Source organism: Amblyomma americanum, unplaced genomic scaffold, assembly GCF_052857255.1.
Source record: "Amblyomma americanum isolate KBUSLIRL-KWMA unplaced genomic scaffold, ASM5285725v1 scaffold_65, whole genome shotgun sequence".
In the NCBI taxonomy this organism is placed as follows: domain Eukaryota; kingdom Metazoa; phylum Arthropoda; class Arachnida; order Ixodida; family Ixodidae; genus Amblyomma; species Amblyomma americanum.
In genome coordinates this window covers 102,907-123,388 of record NW_027526537.1, presented here as the reverse complement: position 1 = coordinate 123,388, position 20,482 = coordinate 102,907, and the positions used below count along the sequence as shown (strand labels likewise).

At 51.8% G+C, this 20,482-nt stretch overlaps 2 protein-coding genes across 2 annotated transcripts; one reads left to right on the top strand and one right to left on the bottom strand.

Annotated features, from left to right (window-relative positions):
- Window positions 1-1,964: 1,964 nt before the first annotated feature.
- LOC144112335 (uncharacterized) lies at window positions 1,965-5,713 on the top strand. Its single transcript, XM_077645192.1, has 3 exons — window positions 1,965-2,249; window positions 2,821-3,154; window positions 3,256-5,713. The coding sequence occupies exons 1-2, from the start codon at window positions 2,170-2,172 to the stop codon at window positions 3,152-3,154; spliced, it is 414 nt and encodes a 137-aa protein (XP_077501318.1). The 5' UTR covers window positions 1,965-2,169; the 3' UTR covers window positions 3,256-5,713.
- On the bottom strand, window positions 4,894-8,934 carry LOC144112339 (uncharacterized). Its single transcript, XM_077645198.1, has 4 exons — window positions 8,799-8,934; window positions 7,828-8,025; window positions 6,058-6,430; window positions 4,894-4,906 (listed from the first exon to the last, which is right to left on the bottom strand). The coding sequence occupies exons 1-4, from the start codon at window positions 8,866-8,868 to the stop codon at window positions 4,894-4,896; spliced, it is 654 nt and encodes a 217-aa protein (XP_077501324.1). The 5' UTR covers window positions 8,869-8,934.
- Window positions 8,935-20,482: the final 11,548 nt, after the last annotated feature.

Genomic DNA, 20,482 nt, shown 5'->3' with positions numbered 1-20,482 from the left:
TTGAAACCACGTGACATGCCTACTTAGCCTGGCTTAGAAGGACGCCACGAACATCGCTGAAACCATTTGGCAGCGGTGCCGCGCACGGAGCATAGCGTGATTTTTTTCATCTTGCATTTCACAAGCGAAACGCTCGACCGCTGACCAAGTGCCTGCGGTACAGCTGCATTAAGATACAGCGGCTTCGTCTTGATGCGCCGGTGAATTGGCGGGATTTTTGAAACCACGTGACATGCCCACTGAGCCTGGCTTAAAAGGACGCCACGAACATCGCTGCGACTATTTGGCAGCGGTACAGTGCACGGAGCAGAGAGTGATTTTTTTGATCTTGCGTTTCACAGGCGAAGCGCCCGACCACTGACCAAGTGCCTGGGGTACAGCTGCATTAAGATACAGCGGCTTCGTCCTGATGCGCTGGTGAATTGGCGGGATTTTTGAAACCACTTGACATGCGCACTTAGCCTGGCTTAAAAGGACGCCACGAACATCGCTGCAACTATTTGGCAGCGGTGCAGCGCACGGAGCAGAGCGTGATTTTTTTCACCTTGCGTTTCACAGGCGAAGCGCCCGACCGCTGACCAAGTGCCTTCGGTACAGCTGCATTAGGTACAGCGGCTTCGTCCTGATGTGCCGGAGAATTGGCGGGATTTTGGAAACCAGGTGGCATTCCCACTCAGCCTGGCTTAGAAGGACGCCACGAACATCGCTGGAATCATTTGGCAGCGGTGCAGCGCACGGAGCAGAGCGTGATTTTTTTCACCTTGCGTTTCACAGGCGAAGCGCCCGACCGCTGACCAAGTGCCTGCGGTACAGCTGCATTAAGATACAGCGGCTTGGTTTGGTGCGCCGGTGAATTGGCGGGATTTTTGAAACCACGCGACAAGCCCACTTAGCCTGGCTTAAAAGAACGCCACGAACATCGCTGGAACCATTTAGCAGCGGTACAGCGCACGGAGCAGAGCGTGATTGTTTTCATGTTGTGTATCACAGGCGAAGCGCCCGACCGCTGTCAAAGTGCCTGAGGTACAGCTTCATTAAGGTATAGCGGCTTCGTCCTGATGCGCCGGTGAATTAGCGGGATTTCTGAAACCACGTGACATGCCCACTTAGTCTGGCTTAGAAGGACGCCACGAACATCGCTGGAACCATTTGGCAGCGGTGCAGCGCACGGAGCAGAGCGTGATTTTTTTCACCTTGCGTTTCACAGGCGAAGCGCCCGACCGCTGACCAAGTGCCTTCGGTACAGCTGCATTAAGATACAGCGGCTTCGTCCTGATGCGCCGCTGAATTGGCGGGATTTTTGAAACCACGAGACATGCCCACTTAGCCTGGCTTAGAAGGACGCCATGAACATCGCTGGAACTATTTGGCAGCGGTGCAGCGCACGGAGCAGAGCGTGATTTTTCACCTTGCGTTTCACAGGCGAAGCGCCCGACCGCTGAACAAGTGCCTGCGGTAAAGCTGCATTAACCCCCGAATGCAGAAATGTAACTTGGCTCGAACTTAACTTCCATCGGTCTCAAGTGAGCTCCATCGTGTTTCATAAACCAAACTCGGCTTGAAGTGCGACTTGCAACCGGCTTGGCTCGATCCTAGTTCGGTCCAACTTCAAGTCGGCTGAGGAGCTTGCTTGAAGCTGACTTCGTTGTATTTTCCAACATGGCCACCTACCGATCGGACGTCGCGCGGAGGGTAGCTGCGTTCGAGTTCGCTTGCCACGCCATGGACGTAGTATTTTCTGAGGCCATTCGTTGCCGAAGATTCCACGGCCAGCGTTACGAGATCGGGGGTACCCCATGGAGCCCTACGACGACGAGCAGTTCCTCGCCCGCTATCGGTTCTCCAAGAACGCCGTGCGGGAGCTGCTCACCGTGTTGCCCCTGCGTGAAAGTCCCGACAACAGGGGACAGCCTGTTCCTCCGATGCTGCAGCTACTCCTGGCTTTGAGGTCTTATGGGGCCGGTACTTTCCAAACCGTCACCGGGGATCTGGTGCGGATTTCGCAGCCCACGGTGTGCCGCGCAGTTGGCAAGGTCACCTTGCTGATTGCCAAGCACCTGCGCCCGATGCTGGTGCAGTTTTCAGCCGTCTCGCAGTTTGAAAAGCTGATGCGGGACTTTTATGAGATCGGTGAATTCCCTGGTGTGACCGGCTGCATAGATTGCACGCATGTCCGCATCAACAGCCTGGGTGGTGCAGATGCGGAAGTCTACCGAAACCGCAAAGGCTATTTCTCCATCAATGTGCAGGTGAGCAATGAAAATTGAAATTCTCTGAACAGTTACCACTGTTCAGCTCATTCGTATTCGTTCGCGTCGTGTACGTGCTGTCATTTTATTTATTTCCCCGCGGTGCTACGAACGTACAGTCACAAGATTACTTGCCCGAAAGACGCGGGTTCGATCCCGGCCGCGGCGTTCACATTTCGACGGAGGCGAAATGCTGGAGGCCTGTGTACTGTGCGACGTCGTTGCACGCTGAAGAACGCCAGGTGGTAGAAATTTCCGGAGCCTTTCACTACGGCGTCCCACATAGCGAAATGTTTCTCTTCGGAATATGCGATCGAGGCCCAGCATTTTGTTTTAGTACTGCTTTATAATGTAGCTTTGTACTCCATGAAGAGTGTAGCTTCGTTCTCCATGCTCCATGAAGAGTAGCACTACATTCTAGGCGCTATATTACCACGCAATCACTGTGCAAATTCACCGCAAGGAAGGTTACTTAATGTTTCCAATGACAGTGCATGACAAAGTTGACAAAGCTTGACCACACTTTCGAGCTGTGGCATTAAATCAACGCAGTATTCCTTTATACGTGCAGGTACCAAAAAGCCCACATAAAGACACGGAATGTGGTCGAAAGGACATTCGGTGTCTGGAAGCGCCGCTTCCCTTGTCTGGATATGGGGCTCCAGCACAAGCCGAAACAAGCTGCAATGATCATCACAGCGTGTGCAGCCCTGCAGAACATTGCATGTTTGATGAAGGAGCCACAGCCTCCTATTGAAAGCGCTCCCATCCAGGACGCTCCACCGGCTCGCACCAGCACGACAGCAGCGAGGCAGCCAGAGCACTTGCCACCTGTTGATGCTGTCAGCGACAGCTTGTCGGGAATGCAGGCACGATGGGTGCTCATCCAGAAGAGCTTCACATAGGTAAGAAATGCACAGTTCTCAACACTGTCCCATGCATTTTGAATAAAGCATGTTTATAATGCGCACTTGCTCATGCTACCCGTATCCCAACTTTTGTGCAGGAACTAAAGAAATGTTAGAGCAATGGGAACGACTAGCAGCAGTTCAAGCGGCGGGACGAAGAGGTCGACGAAGTGCAGCTGGAGATCCTGAGTGACTCCTGAGAGTGTGCTCATCATGACGCTCTCTGATCTACGACCGCAGACCTTCACTGCGAATACACCCCTTTACACTAGAATTTTTTCTCAGCTTCGGAAGCCTTTAAGTTGCGAGCTTGTTGCATTAACAAACTGCTACTCTTCCACTTCTAGGTTCTGCATTTCTTGCTATAGTGTTCTATTTCAAATGCTATTTTTCAAGAACGCTGTATTGATCTTGCAGGAGGCGAATACCAGAAAAGCTCTTGTTGACCCTGCTGCTGAGGGTCTTAATGGCGCTCAGTTCATTTGTTTAAGAGCTGCTGCCTTGGCGGCTTTGCTTACACGCATGTGAAAAATTACCAGATTTGGTAAAGTACAACAGTTAGGCCTTAGGTGGAGCAGTCGCAGGGCTTGTGCACCTTTCCACAGAGCAAACATTTGTGTGGCTGCTTTGGTAGCGGCATGGAATTCAGGTTCCTCACAGCAAGTAGTTCTGCTACTTCGTCTTTTCTACTTTCACCCTGCTTGCACTTCAAGCTTGGGCTCTTGCATGTCTTCCATGTGTTGAGTATAAATTTGTTTTTATGTCACAATTGTAATGACAAAGAAGTGCCCATGTGGCAGCGGGACTGCTCTCGGCGAGCGCGTGCTTCGGGTTGGTGCTGGTGGAACCGTTGACTGTCTGTGAACGCTGTTCTGCGCTTTGTACTTTCTGCCCGGAAAACCCATTGCACAATCATTAATTTCAAATATCCCTTTTACAACAAAACGAGACGTTCCCAATTGCCTACAATGATGAAATTCCAGATCACTGCGAAGTTTTGTTTTCTGGCTTGCCAACAGAGGTGTGTTATGAATCAGTTATTAAATTTCTCACTTTTTTTTTTTGGCTGTATTGAGGTAAAAAAAAAACTTGAGTGTATTCTTTTCATTTGGTTTGCTTTCAAGATGGTGTAGAACGGTCGAACCTTCAGCTGTCACACTGGAGCCTTCTTTTCAAGGAACGATGCTCGAGTGGTTTGTTGTGCATTGTCGCTCTCTCTCATCTCTGTTCAAAGTGGGAGTTGGTTGTTGTCATTGTATGGTGCAAAAGGTCGATTCTTTAGGTCTGAAATGGGCTTCCTGACATGATCCACATGCCTCGTCCAGCTCAATCTCTTACAACAAAGTTGCATAACGGGCAGTAACTGGCACAGAGGAAGAAGCGAAAGAAGCAGCATATGTGCGGAGAGGATTCCAGGCATTGTTGTGTCATGGTGAAACATACCAACCTACAGTGTGTGACCTGTGAGCATTTTTAATTTCCAAGTGTAAAGGTCATGGTCGTACATAGAACTCCTGTAACTGTTGCTAAGGCTACACAATCTGTCTGCGAGCAGTTACACTCAATATTCATTGTTCTCGAGCCAAATGCACCTGGTGTTTGTTAGGTGCCTTGCTTTGCATGGCTGAATACAAACCCTAGATCATAAAGTGAGTCGTCATGAGCCAACACCAACAGTTAGTCGAGATCATTGTGTGCGGGCACTACTGATGTTTGGGAATGCCTTGCTGCCACAGTCATGGTGGACCACTGAAAGATAATTTATGACCCCAGTAGTGTTTGCAACATTTTGTTTTGAGGGTTCAATGAATGGTTTGTGATATGACTAGGTAGCTACTTCCAGCTCGCAAGTGTTGTAGTGAAATCTTTTACATGCAAACACTTGGACTAGCGGTTCTTTTGATTTGTACATGCAGTTACTGGTTGGCTGTCACAGCTTAAATCTGGCTTTGCATTTGAGCTGGCCTTCTTGGAACTGTGCTGATTCCACTCATCGAGAACTGGCATGTTTTGAAATTGTTACATGGTTTGGCGGGGTTCGAAATAGCAGAACGTGGGTGCCATCAGCAAGTGTTTCTTTGATGCATGCTTCTTTATAGTCTTTTTTTTGTCATGCCTAGTGCGGCTTGTCACAGGAATGTGGTGGCCATATATTTGAAGCAATAGATTACTTCAGCAAAGCGGGAGGCTGTGGCATTGTATTGACTCAAGCTATGGGCCCACCTTGTAGACGGCATAGGAGGAATCGCATTCTTTAAGGGTTTCGGTTCTTGAGTAGGAGGCACTAGCTGCGAGGGTTTAGGTTAGATGAGACAGCAAAGATAATGGAAGGAGTAGAGAGCGGTGTTGGCCTTTGAGCATTTATGTGGTGTTGACTTGCGTGAGCCAATATTGTTGACTTTTTATACATGGAAACTTTAACAATGTGGCCTGCAATTTTCCCTACTGGTTGGTTTTGCAAGCAATGCCAGGGGAGGTTTTTCCTTCCTAGAGCAGCCATATTTGTAGCATACAGCAATGCGTATTTCTATGAATAAATTGCTGTTTGCATCCAAAGATCCATATAGCTATAGCAGCAGAAGTACCACGCAACCATCCTACCTGCCTCCTGCTATGCGATAGCTTGTCAGACTTGCATGCAAGGTGGTGACGGGGCTGTATGTCTGTTCCCACCGAGTCATGTGCTTAAAACGGTACATGTGCAAATGAAGTGTAGTTATGTGGATTTGCCACATAATATTTGTGCAAGCATTCACACAGCATTCCAGTTTCATTCAGTCATAGCCACCGTTTATTCTGGTGCCTCTCGCAGCCTACGAAGCTGTTAGAGTTTGATTTGTTTTTCAATTTCTAAGATTTCCAATTTTTTTTTCTGAATATCAAGGAGTTTTTTCTCCTGCCGCTCTTGCAGAATACTGTTGTGGTCCTCTCGCATCAGCTGCAGACGCAGTCCATGCTCTTCGCGCAGTAAGGCCGCTCTATAGTCGTCCTCATCTGCCAGAGACCTTTCTAAAAGGGCCATCCGCCCTCTTGGAGCCCTGCCAGCGTCACCGGTGGCCACTGCTTCAGCAGTAGTGGGACCAGCGGCATCTCCAGAAGCAACTGTAGCACTGCTGCAGCCTGCTGCAGCTGTGCTGGAAGCATCAGCAGGTTGCACAGCAGGAAAAAAGAGATTGCTCTCCTGCTCAATTGCTTCTGGAGTTGCCCCACTCTTACCAACAGCAGCCGCTGGTGACTGCGGCTCATCCACGAGCGGAGGTTCCCAGTCGTCTTCTGTAATAAAGAAAAGGTAAAAATTAGTTGGACAAATCTAAGCTTACAACACATTAGCTGGCTGCCTCAACAGCACAGATTGTTGGGTCAATTGGTGAAGAGACATTATAACGAAAGCTTTATAATGTTCTTATATAAGGCACCACTTGCCCTTCTCAGCGCCAAATAGCTGCCGTTGTTTCTGGGGGCCCCAGTTTAGTCATTCTGTTTTGTTCTGTCATATTCCTCACCTTTCACTCTGAATTATGCCTGATGACCTCACTTTATTTTTTTCTGCTGATACAGTAGTGATAGTAACGCAGGCCCCGAGTTTTACAAATGTGGTTATCCTCTAACTCTGCACCTGCAGCTTTTTTGCTCATTCAATGGGTTTCTTTTCAATTTTAGTATATTTGCTAGTTTGTACTCATGCGTGTCCTCTGGCCCAGGGAGCCAGTTATACGCCCTTCCTTTCTTCAAAATCATCAGCGTCTAGAACTTTGTCAATGCCAATGAACGCCGACAGCTTTCACTTTGTATATCCTGGAGTAGCTGAGCTAATCCACTTTAATTTTTTTTGCAAAGGTTTCCTTGTAATGCCTGCCTGCTTGCTTCGCCGCATATATGCGACACCAATGCCAAGGTGAGGCATAAAAGAAAGGTGACAAATACTGCAGCCTGAGCCTGAGGGCTACAGAAAACATGCGCTTCGAGTGAAACCTCTGCATTGCAAAACTAACAATTTCCTTGAAACTAGCAGCCAAATTCGAAAAGACTTTGAGCATTACACATAGGCAAGCTGCACCATTATTCACAACAAGAATGTTGTTACCTTATCCCTGGAGCACCATCATGTACAAGTACACAGAAATATGAAAATTTATGTGAAGGAGTGCATGCATAATGAAACTGCATTAAAGTTGGCATTCGTTTAAAGTGAGGCAGGAATGGCAAACAAGACTCAAAAACATCATCAGGAGAGAATGTCATAATGAATGCAGTTCAGGTTGCAGCACTGAATGCTTGCTCCCTCGGTGTCCGACGGTTAACCAACTCCTCGCCTTCCGCTACAGGAACACAGCATACCACTCACATGAATATAAGCCGTCAAGTCAAAATGCCTTCAGAGTGCTGTCCAACAACATGCAGCTTGGAGCAGGTCATCATTTCGCACTGTCAACCAATGCAGCCTTTATCTGCACAAACATTCAGCCAACCACATGTAGAGCAGCTTTCCACAGTGTTGTATCAAATGAGATTTTTATAATTTGTTGTACATGAACTGTACAGTCCTCATAGCAGGTTCAAGGCAATAAAAAACATTGAAACAGCGTCAATTGACAGTACACGCTGCCGTCATCAAAGGAATATAAAGAGAGGAGTGCTGTTTTCTACAACATGCAAAGTGCTTTCTTTACCTGCATAATGGAATTCTTCATTGCCTGCTCCATCCACCATTGGCTGCAACAATCTTATAACAGGCAAACTTGCCACTGGTGGTAGGTCGATGCCTCCATCAGAGTCAGTCTGGTTGCCTACCCTGGTCATTATGTGGCTGGCAACAGCAATGACTTGCTCACTTTGAGCGCTCACAGTGCATTGAGCTGACCCTCCTCCTGAAAAGAAAAAAGACACCGCACACAGTGAAGCTACTCTTAATTTATAGACAATGCGCCATTAAAATATTTTGTTCATGAAGTGCCACACAAAAGCAACCAAAGGCACACCAATGCATGCAACTGTGTGTTGTTTTCGCTACGTTTTTGTGCCACCCGTCCCAGCAGTGCCTGGAATGAGTAAAGGTAGGTAGCTGTATGTACAGCCTTCCGGTTATTCAATAGTACCAAGCAACTGTCAATAGCGCGGCAAGTTTCCTCATGAACATGAAGGTCGCCAGTGTAGACACCGTCTGGTCTACGGTGCACCCAATTTGGTTTCGCGGCGCGATAGTATGCGAATGGTACCAACTCCGAGCAAAATCGTCCGTTGTCAGTTCGCTGCTGGCCAGGCGCGAGCCCTCCGTCCCACTGCACTGCCCGCTCATCATAGTCTTCTATGCAGCAGAAATCGCATGCCTTCGTACTGACTTGAATGTAGCAAACATTCTCTGTAGTTTTTAAAAATTACGGAGGCTGTACAGGATACTGCTTGGGCATTATTTACACGATTAACGCAGGCTGCATTCATCTGCATTTGTAAATAAAGCAGAGTACACTGCACCGAAACGTTATTACGTGCCCATTTACGTGTTATCACACTGTTCCTAAAAAACTATGCATTCCAGTACACGTTGCTTACGCCGACCGAAGAAGAATAATCATGCCCTTATCCATGGCGTACAAAGCATGCAGGAACAAACATTTGTAAACGGCCTGCAAGCCGCGCTCACCTGTCTTGTGGCGATCTCTCTTTTTCCTCGCGTCCTCTTCCTTCGACTTTTGTTTAGGTTGGCCCAGCATTTCTTGAGCTGATTGGGGTCACGTCGGGTCGCCCCGTGATTGCTGTTAAACAGCCTGGCAATTTCCTTCCATGTGGCGTTTTTTTTTTTTGCCAGCGACGACACATCGTTTTTTTTTGCACTCTAATATATTCCGACGTGCGTTAACCAAACACAATAACAATTCCTTTTCCTCGAACGTGAACTGACGCGCTTGTCTCCGCTGGGAGCAGGAAAAGCATGGGAAAAACTGGCTATGGCTCAACTAGGATTGGCTCAATGTGGAGCACGTTGCCAGCCAAAAACGTCAATCAAGTGGAAGCAGCGGGTAGCACTGAAATGTAGTTTTTATTGTTAGCAATTTTCAGCGGGTCACTCACACCTAGTGCCTGTTTATGACTGCTGAACGAGATGCGTTGTTTTATAGGAGCAAAATGGGCATTATTATAATAGATTGTTCAATACTCTCATCCCCAGACGAGCAATGCGCCCTCGCTTTCAAGCACGCGCTTAACTTGACGAAGCAAGTCAGGTTGAGCATCTATGAAACACGAAACCCAACTTGGCCGTTCTGAAGCCGCCTTGGTGCTTCGACTCGACTTGCCGAAGTTGAGTCCAAGCGCGAGCCAAGTTACATTTCTGCATTCGGGGGTAAGATACAGCGGCTTCGTCCTGATGCGCCGGTGAATTGGCGGGATTTTTGAAACCACGTGACATGCCAACTTAGCCTGAATTAAAAGGACGCCACGAACATCGCTGGAACTATTTGGCAGCGGTGCAGCGTACGGAGCAGAGCGTGATTTTTTTCACCTTGCGTTTCACAGGCGAAGCGCCCGTCCGCTGACCAATGCCTGCGGTACAGCTGCATTAAGATACAGCGGCTTCGTCCTCATGCGCCGGTGAATTGGCGGGATTTTCGAAACCACGTGACATGCCCACTTAGCCTGGCTTAAAAGGACGCCACGAACATCGCTGGAACCATTTGGCAGCGGTGCAGCGCACGGAGCAGAGCGTGATTTTTTTCACCTTGCGTTTCACAGGCGAAGCGCCCGTCCGCTGACCAAGTGCCTGCGGTACAGCTGCATTAAGATACAGCGGCTTCGTTTTGATGCGCCGGTGACTTGGCGGGGTTTTTGAAACCACGTGACATGCCCACTCAGCCTGGCTTAGAAGGTCGCCACGAACATCGCTGGAACCATTTGGCAGCGGTGCAGCGCACGGAGCAGAGCGTGATTTTTTCACCTTGCGTTTCACAGGCGAAGCGCCCGACCGCTGACCAAGTGCCTGCGGTACAGCTGCATTTAGATACAGCGGCTTCGTCCTGATGCGCCGGTGAATTGGCGCGATTTTTGAAACCACGTGACATGCCCACTTAGCCTGGCTTAGAAGGACGCCACGAACATCGCTGGAATCATTTGGCAGCGGTGCAGCGCACGGAGCAGAGCCTGATTTTTTTCACCTTGCGTTTCACAGGCGAAGCGCCCGACCGCTGACCAAGTGCCTGCGGTACAGCTGCATTAAGATACAGCGGCTTCGTCCTGATGCGCCGGTGAATTGGCGGGATTTTTTAAACCACGCGACAAGACCACTTAGCCTGGCATAAAAGAACGCCACGAACATCGCTGGAACCATTTAGCAGCGGTGCAGCGCACGGAGCAGAGCGTGATTTTTTTCACCTTGCGTTTCACAGGCGAAGCGCCCGACCGCTGACCAAGTGCCTGCGGTACAGCTGCATTAAGATACAGCGGCTTCGTCCTGATGCGCCGGTGAATTGGCGGGATTTTTGAAACCACGTGACATGCCCACTTAGCCTGGCTTAAAAGAACGCCACGAACATCGCTGCAACTATTTGGCAGCGGTGCAGCGCACGGAGCAGAGCGTGATTTTTTTCACCTTGCGTTTCACAGGCGAAGCGCCCGACCGCTGACCAAGTGCCTGCGGTACAGCTGCATTTAGATACAGCGGATTCGTCCTGATGCGCCGGTGAATTGGCGGGATTTTTGAAACCACGTGACATGCCCACTTAGCCTGGCTTAAAAGGACGCCACGAACATCGCTGGAACTATTTGGCAGCGGTGCAGCGCACGGAGCAGAGCGTGATTTTTTTCACCTTGCGTTTCACAGGCGATGCGCCCGACCGCTGACCAAGTGCCTGCGGTACAGCTGCATTAAGATACAGCGGCTTGGTTTGGTGCACCGGTGAATTGGCGGGATTTTTGAAACCACGTGACATGCCCACTTAGCCTGGCTTAAAAGAACGCCACGAACATCGCTGCAACTATTTGGCAGCGGTGCAGCGCACGGAGCAGAGCGTGATTTTTTTCACCTTCCGTTTCACAGGCGAAGCGCCCGACCGCTGACCAAGTGCCTGCGGTACAGCTGCATTAAGATACAGCGGCTTCGTCCTGATGCGCCGCTGAATTGGCGGGATTTTTGAAACCACGTGACATGCCCACTTAGCCTGGCTTAAAAGAACGCCACGAACATCGCTGCAACTATTTGGCAGCGGTGCAGCGCACGGAGCAGAGCGTGATTTTTTTCACCTTCCGTTTCACAGGCGAAGCGCCCGACCGCTGACCAAGTGCCTGCGGTACAGCTGCATTAAGATACAGCGGCTTCGTCCTGATACCCCGGTGAATTGGCGGGATTTTTGAAACCACGTGACATGCCCACTTAGCCTGGCCCTAAAGAACGCCACGAACATCGCTGCAACTATTTGGCAGCGGTGCAGCGCACGGAGCAGAGCGTGATTTTTTTCACCTTCCGTTTCACAGGCGAAGCGCCCGACCGCTGACCAAGTGCCTGCGGTACAGCTGCATTAAGATACAGCGGCTTCGTCCTGATGCGCCGCTGAATTGGCGGGATTTTTGAAACCACGTGAGATGCCCACTTAGCCTGGCTTAAAAGGACGCCACGAACATCGCTGGAACTATTTGGCAGCGGTGCAGCGCACGGAGCAGAGCGTGATTTTTTTCACCTTGCGTTTCACAGGCGAAGCGCCCGACCGCTGACCAAGTGCCTGGGGTACAGCTGCATTAAGATACAGCGGCTTCGTCCTGATGCGCTGGTGAATTGGCGGGATTTTTGAAACCACTTGACATGCGCACTTAGCCTGGCTTAAAAGGACGCCACGAACATCGCTGCAACTATTTGGCAGCGGTGCAGCGCACGGAGCAGAGCGTGATTTTTTTCACCTTGCGTTTCACAGGCGAAGCGCCCGACCGCTCACAAAGTGCCTGCGGTACCGCTGGATTAAGATTCAGCGGCTTCGTCCTGAGCGCCGGAGAATTAGCGAGATTTTTGAAACCACGTGACATGCCCACTTAGCCTGGCCTAAAAGGACGCCACGAACATCGCTGGAACCATTTAGCACCGGTGCAGCGCACGGAGCAGAGCGTGATTGTTTACATGTTGCGTTTCACAGGCGAAGCGCCCGACCGCTGACAAAGTGCCTGCGGTACAGCTTCATTAAGGTATAGCGGCTTCGTCCTGATGCGCCGGAGAATTAGCGGGATTTTTGAAACCACGTGACATGCCCACTTAGCCTGGCTTAAAAGGTCGCTACGAACATCGCTGCAACTATTTGGCAGCGGTGCTGCGCACGGAGCAGAGCGTGATTTTTTTCACCTTGCGTTTCACAGGCGAAGCGCCCGACCGCTGACCAAGTGCCTTCGGTACAGCTGCATTAGGTACAGCGGCTTCGTCCTGATGTGCCGGAGAATTGGCGGGATTTTGGAAACCAGGTGGCATTCCCACTCAGCCTGGCTTAGAAGGACGCCACGAACATCGCTGGAATCATTTGGCAGCGGTGCAGCGCACGGAGCAGAGCGTGATTTTTTTCACCTTGCGTTTCACAGGCGAAGCGCCCGACCGCTGACCAAGTGCCTGCGGTACAGCTGCATTAAGATACAGCGGCTTGGTTTGGTGCGCCGGTGAATTGGCGGGATTTTTGAAACCACGCGACAAGCCCACTTAGCGTGGCTTAAAAGAACGCCACGAACATCGCTGGAACCATTTAGCAGCGGTACAGCGCACGGAGCAGAGCGTGATTGTTTTCATGTTGTGTTTTACAGGCGAAGCGCCCGACCGCTGTCAAAGTGCCTGAGGTACAGCTTCATTAAGGTATAGCGGCTTCGTCCTGATGCGCCGGTGAATTAGCGGGATTTCTGAAACCACGTGACATGCCCACTTAGTCTGGCTTAGAAGGACGCCACGAACATCGCTGGAATTATTTGGCAGCGGTACAGCGCATGGAGCAGAGCGTGATTTTTTTCACCATGCGTTTCACAGGCGAAGCGCCCGACCGCTGACCAAGTGCCTTCGGTACAGCTGCATTAAGATACAGCGGCTTCGTCCTGATGCGCCGCTGAATTGGCGGGATTTTTGAAACCACGAGACATGCCCACTTAGCCTGGCTTAGAAGGACGCCATGAACATCGCTGGAACTATTTGGCAGCGGTGCAGCGCACGGAGCAAAGCGTGATTTTTTCACCTTGCGTTTCACAGGCGAAGCGCCCGACCGCTGACCAAGTGCCTGCGGTAAAGCTGCATTAAGATACAGCGGCTTCGTCCTGATGCGCCGGTGAATTGGCGGGATTTTTGAAACCACGTGACATGCCCACTTAGCCTGGCTTAAAAGGACGCCACGAACATCGCTGCAACTATATGGCAGCGGTGCAGCGCACGGAGCAGAGCGTGATATTTTTTTCACCTTGTGTTTCACAGGCGAAGCGCCCGACCGCTGACCAAGTGCCTGCGGTACAGCTGCATTTAGATACAGCGGCTTCGTCCTGATGCGCCGGTGAATTGGCGGGATTTTTGAAACCACGTGACATGCCCACTTAGCCTGGCTTAAAAGGACGCCACGAACATCGCTGCAACTATTTGGCAGCGGTGCAGTGCACGGAGCAGAGAGTGATTTTTTTGACATTGCGTTTCACAGGCGAAACGCCCGACCACTGACCAAGTGCCTGCGGTACAGCTGCATTAAGATACAGCGGCTTCGTCCTGATGCGCTGGTGAATTGGCGGGATTTTTGAAACCACGTGACATGCGCGCTTAGCCTGGCTTAAAAGGACGCCACGAACATCGCTGCAACTATTTGGCAGCGGTGCAGCGCACGGAGCAGAGCGTGATTTTTTTCACCTTCCGTTTCACAGGCGAAGCGCCCGACCGCTGACCAAGTGCCTGCGGTACAGCTGCATTAAGATACAGCGGCTTCGTCCTGATGCGCCGCTGAATTGGCGGGATTTTTGAAACCACGTGACATGCCCACTTAGCCTGGCTTAAAAGAACGCCACGAACATCGCTGCAACTATTTGGCAGCGGTGCAGCGCACGGAGCAGAGCGTGATTTTTTTCACCTTCCGTTTCACAGGCGAAGCGCCCGACCGCTGACCAAGTGCCTGCGGTACAGCTGCATTAAGATACAGCGGCTTCGTCCTGATACCCCGGTGAATTGGCGGGATTTTTGAAACCACGTGACATGCCCACTTAGCCTGGCTTAAAAGAACGCCACGAACATCGCTGCAACTATTTGGCAGCGGTGCAGCGCACGGAGCAGAGCGTGATTTTTTTCACCTTCCGTTTCACAGGCGAAGCGCCCGACCGCTGACCAAGTGCCTGCGGTACAGCTGCATTAAGATACAGCGGCTTCGTCCTGATGCGCCGCTGAATTGGCGGGATTTTTGAAACCACGTGACATGCCCACTTAGCCTGGCTTAAAAGGACGCCACGAACATCGCTGGAACTATTTGGCAGCGGTGCAGCGCATGGAGCAGAGCGTGATTTTTTTCACCTTGCGTTTCACAGGCGAAGCGCCCGACCGCTGACCAAGTGCCTGCGGTAAAGCTGCATTAAGATACAGCGGCTTCGTCCTGATGCGCCGCTGAATTGGCGGGATTTTTGAAACCACGTGACATGCCTTCTTAGCCTGGCTTAGAAGGACGCCACGAACATCGCTGAAACTATTTGGCAGCGGTGCAGCGCACGGAGCATAGCGTGATTTATTTCACCTTGCGTTTCACAGGCGAAGCGCCCGACCGCTGACCAAGTGCCTGCGTTACAGCTGCATTTAGATACAGCGGATTCGTCCTGATGCGCCGGTGAATTGGCGGGATTTTTGAAACCACGTGACATGCCCACTAAGCCTGGCTCAAAAGGACGCTACGAACATCGCTGCAACTATTTGGCAGCGGTGCAGCGCACGGAGCAGAGCGTGATTTTTTTCACCTTGCGTTTCACAGGCGAAGCGCCCGACGGCTGACCAAGTGCCTGCGGTACAGCTGCATTAAGATACAGCGGCTTCGTTCTGATGCGCCGGTGAATTGACGGGATTTTTGAAACCACGTGACATGCCTACTTAGCCTGGCTTAGAAGGACGCCACGAACATCGCTGAAACCATTTGGCAGCGGTGCAGCGCACGGAGCATAGCGTGATTTTTTTCATCTTGCATTTCACAAGCGAAACGCTCGACCGCTGACCAAGTGCCTGCGGTACAGCTGCATTAAGATACAGCGGCTTCGTCTTGATGCGCCGGTGAATTGGCGGGATTTTTGAAACCACGTGACATGCCCACTGAGCCTGGCTCAAAAGGACGCCACGAACATCGCTGCGACTATTTGCAGCGGTACAGTGCACGGAGCAGAGAGTGACTTTTTTGATCTTGCGTTTCACAGGCGAAGCGCCCGACCACTGACCAAGTGCCTGGGGTACAGCTGCATTAAGATACAGCGGCTTCGTCCTGATGCGCTGGTGAATTGGCGGGATTTTTGAAACCACTTGACATGCGCACTTAGCCTGGCTTAAAAGGACGCCACGAACATCGCTGCAACTATTTGGCAGCGGTGCAGCGCACGGAGCAGAGCGTGATTTTTTTCACCTTGCGTTTCACAGGCGAAGCGCCCGACCGCTCACAAAGTGCCTGCGGTACCGCTGCATTAAGATTCAGCGGCTTCGTCCTGAGCGCCGGAGAATTAGCGAGATTTTTGAAACCACGTGACATGCCCACTTAGCCTGGCTTAAAAGGACGCTACGAACATCGCTGCAACTATTTGGCAGCGGTGCAGCGCACGGAGCAGAGCGTGATTTTTTTCACCTTGCGTTTCACAGGCGAAGCGCCCGACCGCTGACCAAGTGCCTTCGGTACAGCTGCATTAGGTACAGCGGCTTCGTCCTGATGTGCCGGAGAATTGGCGGGATTTTGGAAACCAGGTGACATGCCCACTTAGTCTGGCTTAGAAGGACGCCACGAACATCGCTGGAATTATTTGGCAGCGGTGCAGCGCATTGAGCAGAGCGTGATTTTTTTCACCTTGCGTTTCACAGGCGAAGCGCCCGACCACTGACCAAGTGCCTTCGGTACAGCTGCATTAAGATACAGCGGCTTCGTCCTGATGCGCCGCTGAATTGGCGGGATTTTTGAAACCACGAGACATGCCCACTTAGCATGGCTTAGAAGGACGCCATGAACATCGCTGGAACTATTTGGCAGCGGTGCAGCGCACGGAGCAGAGCGTGATATTTTTTTCACCTTGTGTTTCACAGGCGAAGCGCCCGACCGCTGACCAAGTGCCTGCGGTACAGCTGCATTTAGATACAGCGGCTTCGTCCTGATGCGCCGGTGAATTGGCGGGATTTTTGAAACCACGTGACATGCCCACTTAGCCTGGCTTAAAAGGACGCTACGAACATCGCTGCAACTATTTGGCAGCGGTGCAGCGCACGGAGCAGAGCGTGATTTTTTTCACCTTGCGTTTCACAGGCGAAGCGCCCGACCGCTGACCAAGTGCCTTCGGTACAGCTGCATTAGGTACAGCGGCTTCGTCCTGATGTGCCGGAGAATTGGCGGGATTTTGGAAACCAGGTGACATGCCCACTTAGTCTGGCTTAGAAGGACGCCACGAACATCGCTGGAATTATTTGGCAGCGGTGCAGCGCATTGAGCAGAGCGTGATTTTTTTCACCTTGCGTTTCACAGGCGAAGCGCCCGACCGCTGACCAAGTGCCTGCGGTAAAGCTGCATTAAGATACAGCGGCTTCGTCCTGATGCGCCGCTGAATTGGCGGGATTTTTGAAACCACGTGACATGCCTTCTTAGCCTGGCTTAGAAGGACGCCACGAACATCGCTGAAACTATTTGGCAGCGGTGCAGCGCACGGAGCATAGCGTGATTTATTTCACCTTGCGTTTCACAGGCGAAGCGCCCGACCGCTGACCAAGTGCCTGCGGTACAGCTGCATTTAGATACAGCGGATTCGTCCTGATGCGCCGGTGAATTGGCGGGATTTTTGAAACCACGTGACATGCCCACTAAGCCTGGCTCAAAAGGACGCTACGAACATCGCTGCAACTATTTGGCAGCGGTGCAGCGCACGGAGCAGAGCGTGATTTTTTTCACCTTGCGTTTCACAGGCGAAGCGCCCGACGGCTGACCAAGTGCCTTCGGTACAGCTGCATTAAGATACAGCGGCTTCGTCCTGATGCGCCGCTGAATTGGCGGGATTTTTGAAACCACGAGACATGCCCACTTAGCATGGCTTAGAAGGACGCCATGAACATCGCTGGAACTATTTGGCAGCGGTGCAGCGCACGGAGCAGAGCGTGATTTTTTTCACCTTGCGTTTCACAGGCGAAGCGCCCGACCGCTGACCAAGTGCCTTCGGTACAGCTGCATTAGGTACAGCGGCTTCGTCCTGATGTGCCGGAGAATTGACGGGATTTATGAAACCACGTGGCATTCCCACTCAGCCTGGCTTAGAAGGACGCCACGAACATCGCTGGAACCATTTGGCAGCGGTGCAGCGCACGGAGCAGAGCGTGATTTTTTTCACCTTGCGTTTCACAGGCGAAGCGCCCGACCGCTGACCAAGTGCCTGCAGTACAGCTGCATTAAGATACAGCGGCTTGGTTTGGTGCGCCGGTGAATTGGCGGGATTTTTGAAACCACGTGACATGCCCACTTAGCCTGGCTTAAAAGAACGCCACGAACATCGCTGCAACTATTTGGCAGCGGTGCAGCGCACGGAGCAGAGCGTGATTTTTTTCACCTTCCGTTTCACAGGCGAAGCGCCCGACCGCTGACCAAGTGCCTGCGGTACAGCTGCATTAAGATACAGCGGCTTCGTCCTGATACGCCGGTAAATTGGCGGGATTTTTGAAACCACGTGACATGCCCACTTAGCCTGGCTTAAAAGGACGCCACGAACATCACTGCAACTAGTTGGCAGCGGTGCAGCGCACGGAGCAGAGCGTGATTTTTTTCACCTTGCGTTTCACAGGCGAAGCGCCCGACCGCTGGGCAAGTGCCTGCGGTACAGCTGCATTAAGATACAGCGGCTTCGTCCTGATGCGCCGGTGAATTGGCGGGATTTTTGAAACCACGTGACATGCCCACTGAGCCTGGCTTAAAAGGACGCCACGAACATCGCTGCAACTATTTGGCAGCGGTGCAGTGCACGGAGCAGAGAGTGATTTTTTTGACATTGCGTTTCACAGGCGAAACGCCCGACCACTGACCAAGTGCCTGCGGTACAGCTGCATTAAGATACAGCGGCTTCGTCCTGATGCGCTGGTGAATTGGCGGGATTTTTGAAACCACGTGACATGCGCGCTTAGCCTGGCTTAAAAGGAGGCCACGAACATCGCTGCAACTATTTGGCAGCGGTGCAGCGCACGGAGCAGAGCGTGATTTTTTTCACCTTGCGTTTCACAGGCGAAGCGCCCGACCTCTGACCAAGTGCCTGCGGTACAGCTGCATTAAGATACAGCGGCTTCGTCCTGATGCGCCGGTGAATTGGCGGGATTTTTGAAACCACGTGACATGCCCACTTAGCCTGGCTTAAAAGGACGCCACGAACATCGCTGCAACTATTTGCCAGCGCTGCAGCGCACGGAGCAGAGCGTGATTTTTTCACCTTGCGTTTCACAGGAGAAGCGCCCGACCGCTGACCAAGTGCCTGCGGTAAAGCTGCATTAAGATACAGCGGCTTTGTCCTGATGCGCCGGTGAATTGGCGGGATTTTTGAAACCACGTGACATGCCCACTTAGCCTGGCTTAAAAGGACGCCACGAACATTGCTGCAACTATTTGGCAGCGGTGCAGCGCACGGAGCAGAGCGTGATTTTTTTTCACCTTGCGTTTCACAGGCGAAGCGCCCGACCGCTGACCAAGTGCCTGCGGTACAGCTGCATTAAGATACAGCGGCTTCGTGCTGATTCTCCGGTGAATTGGCGGGATTTTTGAAACCACGTGACATGTCCACTTAGCCTGGCTTAAAAGGACGCCACGAACATCGCTGGAACCATTTGGCAGCGGTGCAGCGCACGGAGCAGAGCGTGATTTTTTTCACCTTGCGTTTCACAGGCGAAGCGCCCGACCGCTGACCAAGTGCCTGCGGTACAGCTGCATGAAGATACAACGGCTTCGTTTTGATGCGCCGGTGGAATGGCGGGATTTTTGAAACCACGTGACATGCCCACTCAGCCTGGCCTAGAAGGACGCCACGAACATCGCTGGAACCATTTGGCAGCGGTGCAGCGCACGGAGCAGAGCGTGATTTTTTCACCTTGCGTTTCACAGGCGAAGCGCCCGACCGCTGACCAAGTGCGTGCGGTACAGCTGCATTAAGATACAGCGGCTTCGTCCTGATGCGCCGGTGAATTGGCGGGATTTTTGAAACCACGTGACATGCCCACTTAGCCTGGCTTAAAAGGACGCCACGAACATCGCTGCAACTATTTGGCAGCGGTGCAGCGCACGGAGCAGAGCGTAATTTTTTTCACCTTGAGTTTCACAGGCGAAGCGCCCGACCTCTGACCAAGTGCCTGCGGTACAGCTGCATTAAGATACAGCGGCTTCGTCCTGATGCGCCGGTGAATTGGCGGGATTTTTGAAACCACGTGACATGCCCACTTAGCCTGGCTTAAAAGGACGCCACGAACATCGCTGCAACTATTTGCCAGCGCTGCAGCGCACGGAGCAGAGCGTGATTTTTTCACCTTGCGTTTAACAGGAGAAGCGCCCGACCGCTGACCAAGTGCCTGCGGTAAAGCTGCATTAAGATACAGCGGCTTTGTCCTGATGCGCCGGTGAATTGGCGGGATTTTTGAAACCACATGACATGCCCACTTAGCCTGGCTTAAAAGGACGCTACGAACATCGCTGCAACTATTTGGCAGCGGTGCAGCGCACGGAGCAGAGCGTGATTTTTTTCACCTTGCGTTTCACAGGCGAAGCGCCCGACCGCTGACCAAGTGCCTTCGGTACAGCTGCATTAGGTACAGCGGCTTCGTCCTGATGTGCCGGAGAATTGACGGGATTTATGAAACCACGTGGCATTCCCACTCAGCCTGGCTTAGAAGAACGCCACGAACATCGCTGGAACCATTTGGCAGCGGTGCAGCGCACGGAGCAGAGCGTGATTTTTTTCACATTGCGTTTCAACAGGCGAAGCGCCCGACCGCTGACCAAGTGCCTGCAGTACAGCTGCATTAAGATACAGCGGCTTGGTTTGGTGCGCCGGTGAATTGGCGGGATTTTTGAAACCACGTGACATGCCCACTTAGCCTGGCTTAAAAGAACACCACGAACATCGCTGCAACTATTTGGCAGCGGTGCAGCGCACGGAGCAGAGCGT